Raw genomic sequence first — 20,717 nt, forward strand, 5'->3', positions numbered from 1 at the left:
CCAGCATGATTTTTTAATGACTTTCCCAGCTGCTTCTTTCCATTTTCCACCGTCAACAACCATCTGGTATCTGATTAGCACCTCAATGCTCATTTAGCATTCTCATTTAGGAAAAAGAGAAAACTAGGGGGGGTGAGGGGGCTGGAGAGAGTCAGTGGAGGGATTGGAGCCTCTGGAAAAAATATTGCACCTTTTTCAAGGACTAATCTTTGGGAGATTAGCCAAGTTTGAGGAAACTTGCCTCTTCCTCTCATTTCTTTCCTTGTTAAGAAGGTCAGTGATTTACAGTTCCTTTTTTTCCTTTTGCTACAAAGATTGCAAGCTAAAATTCCACAAGGGGTGGGGGGGGGGAGGGAGACTTCCAAAGACTCTTCTCCATCTCAAAACTCAATCTTGACACCCCAGTTTTATTTTCTCTACTTCTGCTTTCCTATCTCACCCCTCAACCTTGGAGTAAACTAGTTCTGCATTCAACTTTGTAATACCATAGAGAGGCCTCTGTATTGAACCTGGTGCTTGGGTTAGAAAAGAATTATACAGCAGCCTTTCCCTCTATCGAGGAAGGATTAATTTATCTTGCACAAAAAAGCAACACATTTGCAGGTTGTTTCCAAGCACCCCCTCAAATAAAGCATACTTTGATTTAAGTGAAAAAGCTCGCCGTCATGAAAAAGTAGACAATGTGAGTTACTCTAAGGTGCCATTTGCTGTGGAAATTGTCATAAGTATTTAATGTTGACCATGTAGAGTTTAAATAATTTATCCATCAACTGCCATTTTAACCCAGGATTGCAGTTCTAAATATAGCACCTGAGGGTGACATTCATTTAGTTCAATAGGATTTACGTCTGAGTAGACTAGGCAGTACAATAATTACTTATTGATTAAACTTAATCGATTCAACTTGCATACTACTAATATCCCAGAACCAATATAATTTTGAAGTACATTTGGAAATTTTAAAAAGCTAAAATTGTAGATGCAAATTTTTTAGAAGAAAAAAACATTTTTCTTTGTTAAATAATTTTTAGTTAATTACTTAGTGTGCCAGTTCTGTTACATTCATAATTAGTCACCCAAGCATTAGTCAATTAATCTATCAACTCAACAGATTAGTGCTTAAAGCCTACTAATATTGGATGGAAAACAACAAAAACCTTGAGTTTTCCATATGCAAAACCAAAAGTCACTTATGCAGGGCACAGTCATAATTTCATTTTTGTTTATTAGGCAAAAATATATGATTTAGACAAGTTTTTGCTGTGGCACTATTTACAATTTGAAACCACTTTATATACAGAATAACACAATCACATGAGAAACCTTTAGCAAAAACAATTTACCCAATCAAAGTTAGAATTACACTTTCTTTAAATGGAATAATGGAAACCGGAAGAGTCCAGTTAAGGAGCTGGATTTTTTTTTTTTTTAATGAATTGGTACTACCTTATTGCAAAAAAGAAATTGATGAGAGTCATTTAAATCATTTCCATTTTTGTTTTGTTCTTTAAACCAGTCTATGAAATTTCCTTTTCCATCAAAAAAATAAAAATAAAAAATAAAAACAAAACAACCCCCCCCAAAAAAAACCAATCAAGCGGAAGGGAGAGTTGTTAAAATTCACGATGTTCCCTCTTGCTGAGTCAAAGAGCTGTTGGGAAGAAAAGACAGAACCATCTATCAGTGAAAGCTCAGCTACTTCTCGCCCATCTGCATTAGGGAACAGGCTATATTTTTTAAAAAAAAAAAAAAGGCTGCACACACAAACACACATACATACAATAGAAATGCAATGTGACATTTGTGGTGGGGGAAGTCAGTTTTTAAACACACACACACACACACACAACTTCCAGGCAAAAGTATATAGTTTGTAAGTTTATACCACCTTGAAAAGCTTTACTGAATTGTTTGATTGTTGCTTTGATTTATGATAATGAGGGTGTGCTTGGATTAGTCTGTATTATCCAAGCACTTTCTTCCCTTTAAGTAAATTTCACTGAACAAGAACTCACTTGTCCCGGACAGGCTGAAAGGGAGATTTTAACTGCTGAGGCGGAGAGTCGGTTCTTGCTACATTTTCTCTTTCTGCAGAAGAAAGAAAAGGAAGGAAGAAAGAAAGAAAGAAAAAAAGAAAGGGAAAAGAACTTTAGCAAAATTTACTTACATGGGCACATAGAGTCAAAGATAATGTACACAATGAATAATATTCCACCATCTCACCTTTGTTTTTTAAAGGCATAGTCTATTGTGTGACTAATATATGAATCTAGAAACCCAATTCAAATCTTGTGTCTACCAGGAAATTTCCCAGTGACTTTAACCAAAATGTACAGTATCGCTTCCCTATCATCTGTATGATGAGAATAACATTGTCTTATTGTTGCAATACTACAATGAGATTTTAAAAAATCACTAAGCTAATACTTTTAACAATAATTTTAATACTAGAAGAGCAATGGGAAATTTTGGTTTTTGAGAGGTCTCACCATTTCTCTCTCCCCCCCCCCCCCCAAGCCAACTCAATATGTGTTATGCACACTTCATGGTTTTCAGAAATCAAAAGACTTAATAGTCCTGTTAATATAGAATAATTTGGACTATCACAGTTTTCTTAGCCTTTTTTTTAAAAAAACCACTTGAGCTGTGTATAGTAGCTTCCCTGTCACGGGACAATCTACCAGTTATGGCTCTATTCAAGAGAGACCATTGGAGAGAGATCAAAAATTACAGCATCAGAAGTGGCTGATTACCAGTTCAGTGGGACTTATCCCCAAGTGTAATGAGATGTGAAAATAACCCTGAGAGACAGGAGGAAGAGTTGAAGCCTGAACCACAGCCTGAAAAGAGAAATCTGAGTCCAAAGCAGGAACACTCCCCAGTTCTCTGGAACATAAAGGCAGGGGAGGGGTGGGGTATGTATTCTTCATTTTGGTTTCCTGGTCTAGACTACCTTGAAAGGTTCACACCAATCCCTTGGCAAGGAGTCTTTTTAATCTGCTTGTTTCAAACATTACCTATGTGTTTGGGGCTGGTCCTCTCCGAAGGCTTTTCAGCGCTGAGTGCCGTTAACACTGAAGGTTGCTGCTGGGCTTGTAGGTGATGGTTGTGATGGGCAGCTTGGTGGTGGCTAACTCCCAGAAAGGACCTCACATTTAGCAAGGAGCTTTGGGTGAGGAATGCCCCGTTTGTCCAGTTGTGAAACTTGCCAATCTGGCAGGTGTAAAGTCCATGGCTGGGAAGGAAAGCTGGATGTTGGAGCTGGGGAGAAGTGTGGCTCACTTGGGCAGGAGGGGAAGGAGGAGCTGGCTTGCTAAGGGCCCCATCTGGACTAGTTGCAGTCTCTGCCAAAGACCAGATCTTGGGCTTGTTGTGCATTGGGCCTTGCAGGCTGTTTTGTCTGCTGGGGCTCAAGATCCGGGTAGGGTTGTCTGAGGCCTCCTTGCCCAATGGCAAGCTTTCCTTGGGTTTAAGTCCTTCGGAGCCTGGGATTGGCAAGATCTTATTTTTCTCCAAATGGACATCATCTCTCCTTTGCCTCAAGAGATCAACTTTCTCTTCCTCTTCCTCATTGCTCTGCTCTCCGTCATTCTCATCAATTTTGTCAATGTCAATACTCTCCAGGTCAATCTCTTCATCGTCTTCATTTTTCTCAGGGTCCCCCTCATTGTCACTTCCGAAGAGGTTGCCATCATCTTGATCTTTGCTCCGGGATCCCCATGTGACCTTGTTCTCCTTCTTCAGCCTCCTCCGGGCATTGGCAAACCAGGTGGAGACCTGTGTGAGGGTCATCTTAGTGATGATGGCTAGCATGATCTTCTCACCCTTGGTTGGGTAGGGATTCTTGCGGTGCTCATTCAGCCAGGCTTTTAAGGTGCTGGTGCTCTCTCGGGTGGCATTCTTGGGCCTTCCTGGGTCCCCGTACTGGAATTGCCCATAAGGATAATAACCAGGAGTGGTGTGAGCAGCAAAGGTAGCCGGGTGGACTCCAGGGTTGTCCTTCAGTTCATACTGGGAACCCTGGAAGACATTCAGAGAAGTAGAAAAGAAAAAGAATGAGGAAGTTATTCCATGACTTCCTTTCCATAAGCTCTCCCCAGGCTCTTCAGCAAAGCTTTTCCAAATTATTTTTCTTTCAAAGAGAAAGGATGGGAAAGATGTCCTATCCCTCCTTCCCTCCCTCCCTCCCTGCTTCCCTTCAGTCTCCATCAAATCCCACCGGCCTCATTTTTTGAAACCTAGATTCAGGGGCCAATATTTGTTGTGCTATTAAAAATAAGCAGACATACTGAAAAGAGTGCCGAGAAAGATTCTATCAGGGATATCATCATAGGCTGACAAGGCATGTCCAGTGCAACAGAAGGCCAGGCAGGCAGTTTAAAGAGAGATAGGGAAGAGAACGGGGTTGTGCTGAATCTCCCTCTGCTCTACCATAGAAGGGCAACGATAAGGCACAAGTCAATCCCGCTAGAGTTAAACACAGGGAAGTCACGCTAATTTTGGAGGAGAAAAAATTAAGCAGGCACATAAATCTCTCGTAGGGGCTTAGCAGTACGGTATGGCGTGCCTACTCAGAAGTAATTTCCAGAGTTCAAGAGGAAATTGGATATAAGAGTTTGGCTTACAGTAGGATGTCTTTGTCCCTCCATTTCAGCCACTTCATGCTTTCACTAGCACAAAAATAATGCCTACACAGGGACACTCTTTCATATAGTTATTTTTCAGAAATGATTTCATCTTTGTGGAACAAAACATTTCCCCCCCAACTTTGAACGTCTTTAGTGACAGTGATTTATTTTCAATCAATATATTATCAGCAGTAAAGCAGGGAAATCAAATTAGTCCATCAAGCCTTTGGTATATAACATTTTATCTTCCAACAACCTCATTAGGCCTCATTATTACCACCAACTGCACATTTAAGCAAGTACACGCGAACACACATTATTTTATGACTGTTCCTCAGGCTTCAGGAAGGAACCTGTTCAAGTCTAGGCTCTGGTTTCTAGAAATCAAGTGTACCCTGAGGAGAAACAAGATTTTTTTATTCTCCTTTGCTTTCTATCAGTGTCAAAGTTCTCCTGTGTGTGTGTGTGTGTGTGTGTGTGTGTGTGTGTGTGTGTGTGTGTGTATGTTTGTGCCTGTGTCTGTGTCTTTTAAATAGAAGATTTTTAAAATGTTTAAAAACCACCCGAGTGGAAAAGCCAAAGATTCCTTTGCAAAGACATTGGTTTTTTTGAAGCAGGTTTGCAAAAGTAATTGTAAAAAGAAAATACAGATATACACTCTATGAAAAAGCAAAACGTAATTTTTTAATAATAACTCTATTAGAGTCTACTCACTATATTCCCTTATCTCACTGAGCTATTTTTGTTCTGGTTGTCGAAATGATAAATTCTGTATTCCCCTGTTGGGAATTCTTTTGAAGTAGCCACTTGAAAATCATTACTGCTTCTACTTATCATTTACTGGTGGACAGTAAGTGAAAATAGATAGTCTTTTTCAGCAGCTGCCTGCTATATACAGTTGAATAAAGATGCTTTTTAAAGGATTTATTTTTATTTTTTACAAAAATTGTAGTTTGTTTTTCAGTAGTTATTTTTGTCAAAATAAGGTATGACATTACCTTACTAAATATATTTACTTCTTTCTGCTCGATTTAAATAATCCTTAAACACCACAAACATAATAATGGACTGCAAGTCTATAAAGGACAAGCTTATACATATAATTGTTTCATATCTTAAACTTAAAAGTTCATAGCATAAACTTAAAAGAGAAAATCCGTTTCTTCGGAAAAACATCCTGAAACGTCCACATACAAGTAACCAAAGAGCAAGAACAATAAGCAATTAATTTCATTTAAATTGAATTCCAGATATATCACCATAAATGTGCCATTTTGAACGGGGCGTGGGGGAGAGGAGGAGGATTCAAAACGATTTGTCATCGTGGTCAAACGAGGAGTCGAATGAACACTACCAGTCAATTCCTTCATTTCAAATGAAAAGCGAGAGTAATTTTATGAAATTAGGACACGACCTGGGAAAGGCAGCGGCGCAGGAAGGAAGGAAGGAAGGAAGGAAGGAAGGAAGGGAGGGGAGGGGAGGGGAGGGGAGGGGAAAGTCAGGCCCGATTTTCTTGGGAGAGGTTTAGGGGCTAGCGCGTCTCGGATCCTAGCTGCGCTTTTTCCCGGCCGCAAAACCAAGGAAATCTAAGTTCCAACAGCGCCGGCCAAAGGCGGAAGGAGCCCAAGAATTCGTCCCGGATCGAAAGAGCTCTTGCCGTTCCGGATGGACCCTGTCAAAGCGGAGCTGTAAACTGGCCCGGGGATGTTCCGAAGACCCGCCGCGAGACCGGGTCGAAACGAGGAAGGGAAGCCTCGCAAGGAGCCCCCGGCTGGACAGCTGAGAAGCGTGGAGAACGGCAAACGGCCCGGACGAGGTCGCGGTGTGTGTGTGTGGGGGTGTTTGACCTTCACTTGCCAAAGTCGCCCCAAAAGAGTTGGGGGCCGCTAGCGAACTTTCCTGGGGTCCTGGTCGCGGCCTCTCCCCCCCCACACACACACACACCTCCGCCCTCCCCTCCGCGTCCGATCGAGGCCAGACTCACCATCTGCGAGAAGAGGGTCAGGTCGGCGGTGTAGGGCAGGAAGGCGCTGTAGTTGGCCGTGCTGTAGGGTCCGCCGGCGGCGGCGGCGGCGGCGGCGTACATGCCCAGGACTGAGGTGACGGCGGCGGTGGAGCCGCTGCTCAGCTCGGCACCTCCCGGACGGCCTGAGGAAGAGGCTGCGGCGGCGGCGGCTGCTGCGGCGGCGGCGGCGGCCAGCACCCCCGGGCGATCGCTGCCGCCGTAGACGGCCTGGCTGGCGCTCAGGTACTGCGGGTAGCCCAGCTGCGGGAAGGACATCCCGGGCGCGCGGGCAAGGAGGGACCGGACGCCCCGCCGACGGGGCAAGTGGGAGCCCAGGAGTCGGCGGCGGAGCGAAGAGGGCAGCAAAGCGGAGCGGCCGGATTCTCCTTGACTGGGTTGGACGGCAGGCAGGCAGGCAGGCAGGGCAAGGCAGAGAGAGAGAAGCCCCGTCCGAGGTCGTTTGCTTTTTGGTTCTGCGATCGGTCCCGTCTCTCCCGCTCAGACGGATCGGAGAATTTGCATGTGGAAGAGGGGAGAAGGAGGGGAGGGGGAGGTGGTGGTGGAAAGAGGAGGAGGAGGAGGAGGAGGAGGAGGAAGAGGCGGCGGCGGTGGCGGCGGCCGCAGTGCGTGTGGGTAAACTCGGTGGGGCGTCTTCCCTCAAATCTCGGCTCGTCTGCGCTCCTAAATCCCTTAGATGTGATCTGATCAACAATTGAGCTCCGACTGATGCGCCTGCCCTAAGGTCCCCGGCTGATCTTTCAGATACAATTTGAAGTTGATGCTTTGATTGGCACCCACTTGAGCTCCAAGCACCGCCTACCCGACCCCGTCCACCCCCCCTCCGCGGAGCACGTGGTTTAACAATCTTGCCAGGACCACTTCGCCCCTGATGTGTGTGTGTGTGTGTGTGTGCGTGCCTGTGCGCAGCTGCTGTGCGGTGCGGGGTGTGCGTGCGTGAGTGCGTGCGTATTTAAAGCCCCCGTTGCTGTATGACAACCTGTCTACACGATTTTACAGCTGTCCAACATTGGGGTTTCGCTGTTTTCCAGCCTTTAGTGTGTCCCCTTCAGAACAAAACAAAACAAAACAAAAACGGGGTCGGTTTTTTGTTTTGTTTTTTTAAAATTTCCAGCGCTTACACCGACTCCTTGCAATTCAGCTCAGAGTCGGCTGAAAGCGAATGGGGCCAGTGAGGAAGTTAGACTTTTTGGAGGGTGGAGCTGCCGCTTACTTTCCACTGACTTTCATTTTTGTTTGGTTAGTCTATAACCGAAAGCAGTAAAAGCGCAAACACAGAATGAAACCTCCCAGCTGCTCTTCCCAGAAACCTCTTCCTCGCAAATACTAAACAAGCGAGTACTGTGCAGCGAAAAATGTACGCCTCTCTTCCCTCCCTCATCTGCCTTTGCAGCAAAATAAACTTTGAAAAGATCCTCGCGTTCTTGTGAGGGAGTAAAGATGGAAGCCCGCCAGTTTTGAAGAGGGGAATCTTTTTTTTGTTGCTTTCTTGAAACCTCCAGAAGAAAAAGGCAGGCGCCGAGGATGCGCCGTTTTCTTCGTTTTAAGAAATTGCCGCCTAGCGGTGCACAATTTGTTGCCTTTTTGTACGACCGTGGCGTGGCCTTGGCATCGCTTGTCTGCTCTCCGGTTTCCATCCGCTGCCGCCTTCTAGGTCTCTAAGGCCCTTCTCGCTCGGGCCCTTAAAGCCAGGCCGCGGAGCTCCTGCACCCCCCGGGTGGAGTGAAAGGCGCCTTTGGATCTCCTGGGCAAGGTAGCAGAGACGCAGGACAGCTCGTCATTGGGGTGCCTCATTCCCGCCAACCCTCATCAAGAGAAGCGAGAGCAACCCCGTTTCCAAGCCGGGGAAGAGGTGGGTGGCAGTCCCGACCGTCTGAAGGTTTTACAGCAAGTTCAACCTCGCTGAATCCAATCCAGGGGGCTCGTTCCGTGTGGCTTTTCCGAGTTCTGCAGAAGGTAGTCGGCGCGTCCCACAATCAGGCTCCGTAGTCTTGACTTCCTTCATGGGACACACCAGAAGTCAGATTACTTCTCTGTCGCCTTCTGGGCTAAAACGTGTTTCCAACGTGGCTGTAACCTATACAAGTTTACAACCACAAAGCAACAGCCATTACAATATCCGCTAAAGCAGAAGTAGCCTTCCACCGGGTTTACTTCTTTGAAACTAGTAGACAATTCATGTAAGTCACTTAAATCACTTTTAGGCCCACTAACTACAAGAAGGCAGGAAACAAATGGGTGAATGATGACTATTACCCTGCTCCTTTGGATTAATTCATATTTCAGGTGCTGCTTTTTCATTCTTCTGCTTCTAGTTCAAACAAAGATTATTTTTCCTTCTTGGATTAGAACTTGACCTCAAGTCTTCTTCATATCTTGCTTTTTAAAAATTTGAAATGATCTGGATGTGTGTATCTAAATAGTAAAGTATGAATGCAATAAACAAGTCTAGGCATCATGCACCTTGACTGAATTGACTACACATCCAGCCATGAATCTGTAGTTGTGCATTGTGTAAAAGTCAGCAACTTCACTGGATTCATGCTTAATACTTCTTAATTTGTTGTTCTGTTCAAGCTTTCCTCCTAGGAGTCTGGTGGCATCTTACTTCTTACTCATCTCCACCTTGCCAACAAGGAGGGAAATAAAAGATTTGGGTCACAATCCAGCCACCTATGAAGTTCTTCTAACTCAAAGCAGTGGAACTTGTAAATATTATTTGGAACTAGCCAAATAGAAGAGCCAGGACAACTTCCTTCCTTCCTTCCTTCCTTCCTTCCTTCCTTCCTTCCTTCCTTCCTTCCTTCCTTCCTTCCTTCCTGAAATCATTCAAGTCATACAAGATAGGTATGGTCCCTGGGGAAGAGTTTGGCCTTGAAGACCCTTAAGTTAGGTGGCCACTTAAATCAGTATTGGCATCTCTGGAGAGCGTTAGCTGGGCCAGGTTAAAAAAAGGAAGCTTCAAGGTGGAAAAAGGGAAGGGTTCATCCCTCCCACCCCCTGACGACTCCCCGCCCCCCCAGTAATAGCCAGTGAAGGGGAGAGAGGAGGGGGAAGGGAGAAGAGAGAGGAGGAGAAAGAGGCAAGGTGGCAAATCGATATTCAATTTTCTCAAAACTTTGGGAAAAAGGGGGGGGGGGAGAGTCAGGCGCTTGCTACTTGTCCAGCTCTAAGTAGAAGTTACCCTCCCCCTTTCTATTCTGTGTAGCCTCTGTGCTGAGTTCTTGGTTTCATTTGTAGTTCCAAGGCCCATGGCGCTTCTCTCTCTCTCTCCCTCCCCCTCTCTCTGGCATTGCAGCCGCCCCGTTTCTTCAAGTTTTACCTGTGGATCTCAACTCAGCTTTTACATCTACATCCTTCCTTTTCCCTTTCCTTTCATTAAGTGAAGTCCAGATTAGCCCCCCCCCCCACACACACACTTTGGGGAGAGAAGCATATCCATCCCCCATTCAATGCCACAGAGTTCCATAGGACTGTGAAGCCTTCCGTCTAAGGGTATATTTAGTCTACACCTTTGCAGAGCAGCTTTGCAACCTACCCATCTCTTTTATGAAGTAGCGCTCTACCCCCGCCCCCCAGATAAGTAGATATAAAAGTGCAATATAAATCGATTTTGAGAAAGCTGGAAAAAATGTGGACTTCAGCCCTAAGAAAGCTGAAGTCTCCCCCACCCCACCCTTTCTTCTGTCCCTTCCTGAAATAGACAGAACGTCAGAATAAGCCACCGCCATTCTGATTATACTGGATCGCATTCAGGATTTTTCTTTTGGTGGGTTTTGTGACTTGCAAAGTTAGTCGAAGCTGTATAAAGTTTCCTTTTTTACCTTCTCTTTCAAATGATTCACCCCTCCCCCCCTCTCTCTCTCTCACACACACATGCACACACACTCTTTCTGGAATCTCATTTAATTTAATTTCCGAATAGCCTCCTTTAAAAAGGAGAGTGCATTACCAATCTACTGGTTGAAACGCTTATTTATTTTTAAGACAAGGCGCCCCTAACAACCGACGGAGGAAGAAAGATCCGGATTTTTTTAAAAAAAAAACCAAAACAAAACCCTGGATTAAGGTGCGAAGGAGCAGACGAAGGCAACGAGCTGGGACAAAAATGGAAAGTGTCTGAAAAGGGATGACCCTAGACGGGAGGCGCCGTCCAGCCGAAGTGGATCCTACGCCTATTTGTTGGGAAATAAAAGCCTCCCATTGAATGGAACGGGACTCGATCTCTTGTCAAGGGCTGCAGTTCAGGGGCACTCCCCTTCCCTCCCCCCTCCCCCAATTCAGCGCTTCTGAGTTCTTGGACTGTGACCGAAGTGTTGCCCCGCTTTCGCACGAAATGCGCCCTTTCAAAAAAGCCTCCTCCATATGAAGAAATTCACAGCTGGAAGTCAGGTTTTTGTTGTTCGCGACGCGGGTGATGATGCTGGGAGAAACTGGTTTTGCTGGGAACGTCTCAGATCGCTCCCGGCTAAAAGCCTGGCCGAATCCAAGGATTTTTTCCCCCCGCAACTGGCAGGATTTCGGCAGAGGTTCTCTCTTGCAAAGCAGTGACAACGCTGGCCTACAAGCCGCTACTCGATGAGGGTTAACCAAGCGTGGGTGGGTGGCTAGCTAGTAGGCAGCTTCGGGTCTGCTTGGGAAGAATCTGGGGAAAGGGAGTTTATGGGGTTGTCTTAGATAAGACCACACTTGCCCAAAATAAAGGCCGACGGTTCCACCGCTGCTGCCGAGCACAGCCGGCTGTTCCTTCCTCCAAGAGCAGCGGAAGGACCCGGCGTGGCTGCCGAAGTGGAGCTGCTGGACATGGCAGTGGAGAGAGGGTGGGGGGCGGAATGCAAGTCCCAGCTTTTGCTAGGGCTGAGGGGAGGAAAGATAGCCAGACGGGGACGCACCAGCGTGCTTTGCTGCTCGCCTGCCTCCCGGGGGACTTGAGGGGCAACCCGTCTCCAGGCAAGCTTTCCCAAGTCCCACCGCCGGCGAGGGGAAAAAAAAAGTGGGGGGGGGAGAGAGGGGGAGGGAGAGGAGAGAGAGAGAGGGTGGGAGAGAGAGGGCAAAGCCCAACTGCAATCATAATCAACCGAAAGGCTGGGCCTCTCCCTTCCCCGTGGCTCCTCGACCGCTCGGCCTTGAGATGGTCCCGCTCTCCTTTCCTTGACATTTTGTTTTCCTCTTCCAGTTCGACTGAACCCCGCGAACGTGCAGCTGTTCTGATTCTTCGTTTTCTCTGTCCATCCCACGTCTCGGGCTTTTCCTGGGAAAGGGAGTAAGGAGCGTACAGACAAACCATTTGGAAAGCACTCTCCAAACCCCAGTCCACCTGTGTTTTAAGTTCCTGCCCATATGCAACAGACATAGAACGTCACGCATGTATTTTACATTCCACTGAAGTGAATTCCATAATAACACACCTATTATTACCCACGGTCCTCAGGTCGGTATCTGTCTATCAAAAAAAACGATTCCTCGTGGCCCCCACAGAAGGCCAAATCTGATCAAAGGTTGGCACCGTTACGCGTCTCTTTCATTTCACCGCGGGATGAATAATCGCCGTGGGATACCACCCGGGACAGCGGAGAGGGAAGCCTGTCCCAGTTTCTCTGTTGGGGCAGGAATCTCTACCAGGATGTATTTTGATAGAGTTTATTTGCTTTTTTTTCTTTTTTCTTTTTTCTTGCAGTCGAAGCATTGTTTCTCTCTGCATTTTTTCGGATTATGGCAAGGAAGAAATTCAGGGGCAGTTAGAAGTTGGGTTTAATTCGCTTCATTTATTTTCTCTCCCCAAATTAAATTGGTAGGAACCAACCCAAGCTCCTTGGTGGGCTAACTAAGCCTTGCACAGGAATTGCAGAGAATTGAACGGAACGGATTTTTGCAGTAAGGATTTTTAGGTGCCTGGTTTTAGAACGAACCCGGCGTTTCTAACCTGTCCCAATGGCGTTTAAATGTAACGGCGAGATCCAAGTTTAAAGAGAAGATCTTAAAGGTTCAGTGTAGCCATTGTTTCGGGAGGGGAAACGGGGGTTCCTCCTTTGTCTGGGCCTGGAAGGGGGGGCGGGAGCGGGAGGGACGCCTCTCAACAAGTTCGGATTTATGGGGCTTGTTAAACACGCGTTGCCGTATTACTTTATCCCTCTCCCCACTTCGAGGAGGCTGGGAAACATTCCCCTTCACACACGTCGGAGCAACACGGCGTGTGTCCAACAATTACCAGTGGCCGGGAGCTCCATCTCCGTGCTGTCATTCCCTCTCTTCCCCTCCCCCTCCGCCCGCCACCCCTATTTTTTAAGCCCCGGAGCGGGCGTCTTTCAACCCAAACAAACCCGTTTCTATGAAAACTCCGGGACTTTAGCTACAGCGCAGAAACTTTTCAGAGTGTTGGATGTAGGAGAACTTTGCACCAACAAACTTCAAAAGCTGCCAGGAGGGGCCTGAGTGTCCTCTGAAAGGTCTTCAAGTTTGGGGACAACGCGTCTAATTTGGGAAGAGGGGCAGTTAGAAGAGGAGACAGCGAAGATTTGAATCCTCCATTCCACCGCCAATTTGAAAAAAAAAAAAAAAAAGATTGCCAAGCAGGAAAAAATACAATAGTACGGAGGGAGGGCCGTGGGGGCTGGGGTCGTAATAGCACGTGAGAAAAGAGGGGACACGATCCAGCCGAACTGGACCCTTTTGACCATTCTTTGTGTTTGAAACCCCTCCCTTTCAGAGCCACGGTGTCCGTTTAAAGGAACAAACCTAGGTCCAAAAATAGAGCGATCCAATCTTGAGTCCAAACAAACGAATACGAACCCGCCTTTTACATTATAAAGATCAATGTTCTAAGCATGTACTTGGGGGCGAGAGAGGGGTTTCTTTCCCCCCTTAATATCTTTCCTTAATGCCCGTGCGTCAAGACATTGCTAATTAATTTCTTTGCTGCCGCTGGATATGCCTCGTATTTTAAAGGGGCGTTATTTATTCACTGCATGCTACAAATGACTAGATTATTACGTTAATCGCGTTAAAGACACACGGGGACTCGATCTATCTATTCTCTCCAGCCACCATTATTTACAGAGCCGGCCTTAATTAACATAATCATTTCCATTCTGCCTCCGCAAAGATCTTGGATCTTGAAGAGGCGATTTTGAAGGTCCTCGCGCTCGTTTTCTGTGTCCCCCGCTCCCAACCTCGTGTTGTGTCTCCGGGGAGGAGAAGTGTGCGTTGGTGGGAAGGAAATATCCCCCCCACCACCACCACCACACCTCCCGCCGCCCCCCCCCCCCTTCCCTCCGGTTGCTAACTGCGGCGCTTCGGTTGGCTTTCTTCCTTCTACTGCCTGGTTCCTGCGGGGTTGCGCTGGGCTGGGCATTGAGCCTGATCTCGCTGCTTCCAGGAGGCCTCGCCTTGCAGCAGCCGTCCCATTGCAAGGCCGCCCAGAATTAACTTCGTTCCTGCCTTTCGGGACTGAGAGAGTTCCGCCCGCCTTGGAGAGAAACCCTCAACCCGCCCGGCTGAGGACGGAGAGGTCTTAGGCTAAGTTGGCTCCTAAAGACTCGCTGGAAGAGCCGCGAGGCCGGCTTGGAGAGGCAGAGGCGCGGAACGGGTGGCGACTCCCTTCTGCACAAGGGGGAGCGGGGGGTGGAAGCCGGGAACGGGGAAACCGAGCTAGGTGTGAGGGGGAAGAAGTCGTCTGAACTCCGGGGGAGCAGAGCTGAAGGGACCGGGGAAGCTTCTTGCCTTCTTAGCGAACCCAGTTTTCTGGCTCGGGCCAGCGGCGTTTCCCCTGTTCAGTTCCAATTCTGCTGACCTTGCCGCTCCCTTCTTTTCCTTCACTTGTGAAAGGAGAAACGCAAGCTCTTCGGGGCAGAGATGGGTCGTTTGGGCCTCTGGTAAAAAAGCAATCTCGAAAAGAGTTCCTTCCTTCCTTCCTTCCTTCCTCGATTAAAAAGAACGCGGTGCTTTTAACATCTGTGCCTTCCAAAGCCTGCTCCCTAGGCACAATACCTCCAAGGAACCTCCAGATCCGTACAGCGTTCGTTTCTTTTCCTGAAAAGCAGCCCCTGGACTACAACTACCACCTTTCTTTGATAGATTCTCACCAGGATCCGGCTGAAGACGATGGGAAACAAATTGCTGAGCTAAACAGATTTTTTAGGCTCACCCAATTTGGTATTTTAGCGGCATGACGTTTGCAGTGAGGATTTTTTTAAAAAAAAAAAAATGACATAGTGCCATTGTTTAATGGAGGATCAAAACCTGCCATTAAATTCCCCCTCCACACTGAAATTTTAGCTGCACTATGTGTGTGTGTGTGTGTGTGTGTGTATACATATATACATATATGTGTGTGTGTGTGTGTGTGGTATCTTTGTTCCGGTATTTTCCCATGTCATAGTTGTGCTTTTAAAGTTGTAGCAACGTTTTGGCAGAATCTCATCTGCCAGAATCTCATCTGCTTCTGTATTGTGTTCCTCAGCTATAATGACGTGGGAAAATACCTGAACAAAGCTGAATACCATACATATAAATACCCATGAAAACTTAAGAATGAAGCTCAAAAAATAAAGGGAACACAAAAATAAGACATCCTAGATCTGAATGAATGAAATATTCTTATTAAATACTTTGTTCGTTACATAGTTGAATGTGCTGACAACAAAATCACACAAAAATTATCAATGGAAATCAAATTTAGTAACCCATGGAGCTCTGGATTTGGAGTTACACTCAAAATTAAAGTGGAAAAAAACACTACAGGCTGATCCAACTTTGATGTAATGTCCTTAAAACAAGTCAAAATGAGGCTCAGTAGTGTCTGTGGCCTCCAAGTGCCTGTATGACCTCCCTACAATGCCTGGGCATGTTCCTGATGAGGTGGCAGATGGTCTCCTGAGGAATGGTCTCCTCCCACACCTGGACTAAAGCATCCCCCAAGTCCTGAACAGTCTGTGGTGCAACGTGGCGTTGGTGGATGGAGCGAGACATGATGTCCCAGATGTGCTCAATTGGATTCAGGTCTGGGGAACAGGTGGGCCAGTCCAAAGCATCAATGCCTTCATCTTGCAGGAACTGCTGACACACTCCAACCACATGAGGTCTAGCATTGTCTTGCATTAGGAGGAACCCAGGGCCAACTGCACCAGCGTATGGTCTCACAAGGGGTCTGAGGATCTCGTCTCGGTACCTAATGGCAGTCAGGCTACCTCTGGCGAGCACATGGAGGGCTGTGTGGCCCCCTAAAGAAATGCCACCCCACACCATTATTGACCCACTGCCAAACCGGTCATGATGGAGGATGTTGCAGGCAGCAGAACGTTCTCCATGGCGTCTCCAGACCCTGTCACATCTGTCACATGTGCTCAGTGTGAACCTGCTTTAATCTGTGAAGAGCACAGGGCGCCAGTGGCGAATTTGCCAATCTTGGTGTTCTCTGGCAAATGCCAAACATCCTGCACGGTGTTGGGCTGTAAGCACAACCCTCATCTGTGGACGTCAGGCCCTCATACCACCCTCATGGAGTCTGTTTCTGACCGTTGTGCAGCCACATGCACATTTGTTGGCCACTGGAGGTCATTTTGCAGGGCTCTGGCAGTGCCCCTCCTGTCCCTCCTTGCACAAAGGCGGAGGTAGCGGTCCTGATGCTGGGTTGTTGCCCTCCTACGGCCTCCTCCACATCTCCTGATGTACTGGCCTGTCTCCTGGTAGCACCTCCATGCTCTGGACACTATGCTGACAGACACAGCAAAACTTCTTGCCACCGCTCGCATTGATGTGCCATCCTGGATGAGCTGCACTACCTGAGCCACTTGTGTGGGTTGTAGACTCCGTCTCATGCTACCACTAGAGTGAAAGCACCGCCAGCATTCAAAAGTGACCAAACCATCAGCCAGAAAGCATAGGAACTGAGAAGTGGTCTGTGGTCACCACCTGCAGAACCACTCCTTTATTGGGGATGTCTTGCTACCTGCCTCTGCTTTCCACCTGTTGTCTATTCCATTTGCACAACAGCATGTGAAATTGATTGTCAATCAGTGTTGCTACCTAAGTGGACAGTTTGATTTCACAGAAGTGTGATTGACTTGGAGTTACATTGTATTGTTTAAGTGTTCCCTTATTGTATTGTTTAAGTGTGTGTGTGTGTGTGTGTGTGTGTGTGTGTGTATCTCTATCTATCTATCTATCTATCTATCTATCTATCTATCTATCTATGAGCAGGTGGGTTTTCATCCCTGAATTCAAATGGCTGATCAGAAATTTAAAATTTAGTAAGATTTGGTTTGCTGTAAGTGATATAATGTAATTATACAAATAAATTCTGCACAGTCTCCATGTATAACATACCATATGCTAAGTAAATGCACATTCTCCAAGAATTATACCCCAACCTCATTGCATGAAACAATTTGTGTTCTCACGGTATTCTTTTTTAATGCTTCTCCATTTTCAGCAAAAACAACAGGGGTCTTACATGATGGGGTTCTGGGTTCACAGAAGCAGAAAATCATTCCTAATGTATTGTAACTGCAACATACTTGCACATGGGAAGACAGGCTAAAAGTAGCATGACAAAAGAACTTACCTACTTTGAAAGAGGCACAATATACAGAGTTTGCTGTATATTTCTGTCTATTGTTTTTCAGGAGAGAGCATGGTCTCTCTGGGCTTGACTACCTCTTTCGGGTAGAGTTGGGCAACTAGGACTTTGTAAAACCAGTCTTGGGGCTGACAGAAGATAGCATTTCAGCCTCAAGACCAAAAGCAGCTTGAGTTGGGCTACTAAGACTTTGCAAAACCAGCCTTGGGACTGGTTTGAGATAGAGTTTCAGCCTCAAGACCAAAAGCAGCTTGAGTTGGGCTACTAAGACTTTGCAAAACCAGCCTTGGGACTGGTTTGAGATAGAGTTTCAGCCTCAAGACCAAAAGCAGCTTGAGGCCTAGAAGTTGGGATGACTGCCCATGTTTAGCTGGCAACAGGGCTTGATGACAATTCACAGGAAATAATGTTTTCCCCAAGATGGTTGTGGTTGCCTGAACATCAGAGAGCCTGGTTCAGCTTGAGTCAGGATATTGCAGATGCAGGGATTTCCCCCGAAACATTGGCAGTGGTGTCAAAAAGATGACAGAAAAGATGACATGCCCAAACAACTTCTTAGACTTGGCATGTTGGAATTTGTTTTGGGTTTTGAGCACTTTAAAAAACAACAACAACCCTTGCCCATTGGTAGAGCTGGAGATCTTTCTATTGACCAATTACAATAATTTCAGGGGGTCTGTCCCTTATTTGCTTCACAGAATTGTTAATTTTGAGTTTTCATCAGGGCTTGAACTGTACAGGACCCTCATGCAAACTATTGATTATTGCATGTATTTTGTTTTCCTAGAAGAGAGCACCTACAATTTGGTGAACTATCTAACCAAAATATTTGGCTGTGTTACTTTTGTCTATTTCACAATGTTTGCATCAAGAAGGATGCATATAGCAGAGACAATCCTGTCTGTGAATCAGTCTGGTAGCAAATTAACAAATTTTATTAGACAGTGTAAGCTTTTATGAACGATGGCTTACTTCATCAGAGGCATAAAATGGTCATATTTTTTTGGCTCCCATAGAGGATCATGTGGCTTCTCTTATAATGTTCTGAGTTATGAATAACAAACAATGACTCTTGTTGCAAGAATTCTCATTCATCTGCCAGTTTCTGGGTTTTATATACTGCATATGCTGCAATTGCCAGCTTCCAATTACATTTCCCCAAAGTTGTATTAGCACTGTTCATGTTTAACTAGAATTATGCTAAAGTGTATGAAAAGATCCTCCATTGCTACTTCACATTCTTCCTATGGGGTTTTATGGTAGTTGAAAATGGAAGTCTTAGTAGAAATATTTTGACTGTGTACATTCCATATACAAAGAATAGATCTTTCTATTACAGGAATAAGTTACTACGGTACATTTCTTGATATATTTTCAGAAATAAATCTAACTGTTTAAGTCTGAGTAGCTGAAGAAGTAAAACTATGGCAATGATCTATGGTGTTGAGAACAATTTTAATCAGCAATAGCTAACAGTCTCAGGAATTATGAGTTAAAGACACCTGTTTTGGAGAGTTAAAAAAAGATTCTGGCTCATTAAGACCCAGAATGAAAAATAAAACTATAAAAGGTGGTCTGTTTATATATATAATTCCAAATTTTTCAATATCTGAAAGTTTCATTTTTTCTTCAAAAAGCCACATATCAAAATTTGTGTTTCATCATATGGTCTTCAGTTTAAGTCCGTGAGATTTGCCTCCAAATAAATCTGATTTAGGGATGTGATCTTAATAATTTTATTTATTAATTAACATAAGTGACTGATCAATTAATTATTTTTGAAACAGGCATAAATTTTATTTTCTCTATTAGTTCTAACTTGTTTGAAATTATTTTAGGGAGAAATTAGAATAAATAGCCCACTGAATATTTCACTAGAAAGGTTATTTATTTATTTCAAATCTAATTGTATTATTAACATAGGAAGACATTTTTGTATACACATCAACATTTATTTTCAAATAAAAGCATTTTTTATCCACATGAGGCATCTTCATTCAAACTTGGAGATACCATTAGAGAGTCCATTTTCTATGACACGATTCCTTGTTCAATATGCTTATATTTACAAGTCTAATTCAGGACAGTGAAGAGGAAGGGGGCCCCTAGGGAAAATATAAGAGTGAAGAAATAGCAGCCAAATTTTAAAAAAGTGATATCAGATAAGATTGGAAAAGCGTTACTATTCAGTTCAAGAGCTTTTCCAGACCACCAACCTATCTGTTTTCCAAGACTTTATAACACACATTTAAGTGAAATGGGAATACTTTGAGCTGTTTTTATATGCTTTATTGTATTATTTTGTCTTTTTCTCTTTCAGAAGAAAATAAACCACCAGTATTCACTTGCTGGCTCCAAATGGCCAAGAGTTTAATGTCCCTTGCATCCAGGGCATCTAAATAAATGTTCCACCATTATAGATGATAGATAGACAGTGCATCTAAGTGCAACCCCCCCACAATTGTATCTAAATAAAATCTCAGTGCATCCATTAGATGTCCCATAGTTATAAATGACAGATAGAAATGATTATTTGCTAATATCCTACCCCCATCTGTTCAACTAGGTAATGGGAGGGAAATCAACTCAACTCTCCTTTATGAAGGAAGACAAAAGATACAGTAGATGGTGAAAGTATGAAAATGGAAATTCTCCATGGTTAAGGTGATATCGCAATAAATCTGCGTACAGAAATGAATGGTTCAGGATGCACCAGGGCAACAAATGTGCCTCTGTTTGCAGACCTGGTACTATCATGCTAAACTTCAGTTACAAAAGCACTTCAGAGCTGTTGGGTATGGGTGTTGGGGTCGGGGAGGGTGGGGGGTAAAGTGGAAGAAGATGAGTTGTGAATTATCACCCCAGAAGCTTCACATTAGAAGCTTCACACACAAGACCCTAAATCTCCATGGGGCAAAAAGAGAGAAACTAAAATCCATGCAGATGGCCATAATGGTTTAATATCAGGTGGAGAGGAGATGCTGAAGCTGAACCCAGGTGGGGGAGGGGTGGTAGATATGTGGGAGGTTAATAAGAAGTCCCCCCCCCATTAAAACTGTCCCCAGGGATTGCGGAAATGCTCCTCATATTCCCTATGTATGCTGCTAACTTTACTAATTTCAAAGAGAAAATGAGCTTTTATTTCAGAAAACATGGAGAGTGGGAAGAGAGAATCTTGTCAGAAGTGGAAGATTTCTACAGCCTGTGAACTGCAGGTAGGTGGAACATTCTGGAGTGGGACTAAGAAAGAACCCCAAATTTGTCCTGAGTATTGATTATAGTGGAAAGGACGGAGCAGGACAGAAATGCAACAAATAATAAAATTAAGAAATATTGATAAATATCTGTGCCTGTAGTCTAAAAATCAGATGTTGAGAAAAATGTGTTGCTATTTTAATGGGACTTAGACAAGGCTTTGCCCTGGGTAGGTATTGACTATCCCTTCGTTCCTTTCCTCTGTTTTGTAGCTTTGAAAGGCACATTAGAATAT

At 45.1% G+C, this 20,717-nt stretch overlaps 1 protein-coding gene across 1 annotated transcript; it reads right to left on the minus strand.

Annotated features, from left to right (window-relative positions):
• Window positions 1–1,208: 1,208 nt before the first annotated feature.
• Window positions 1,209–7,567, minus strand: IRX1 (iroquois homeobox 1). Its single transcript, XM_026672510.2, has 4 exons — window positions 6,613–7,567; window positions 3,018–4,020; window positions 2,016–2,088; window positions 1,209–1,651 (listed from the first exon to the last, which is right to left on the minus strand). The coding sequence occupies exons 1-4, from the start codon at window positions 6,907–6,909 to the stop codon at window positions 1,621–1,623; spliced, it is 1,404 nt and encodes a 467-aa protein (XP_026528295.1). The 5' UTR covers window positions 6,910–7,567; the 3' UTR covers window positions 1,209–1,620.
• Between the last annotated feature and the right edge of the window lie 13,150 nt (window positions 7,568–20,717).

The sequence above is a fragment of the Notechis scutatus genome, chromosome 3, assembly GCF_049901735.1.
Source record: "Notechis scutatus isolate UNSWTSFEM ecotype Mainland chromosome 3, rNotScu1.2, whole genome shotgun sequence".
In the NCBI taxonomy this organism is placed as follows: domain Eukaryota; kingdom Metazoa; phylum Chordata; class Lepidosauria; order Squamata; family Elapidae; genus Notechis; species Notechis scutatus.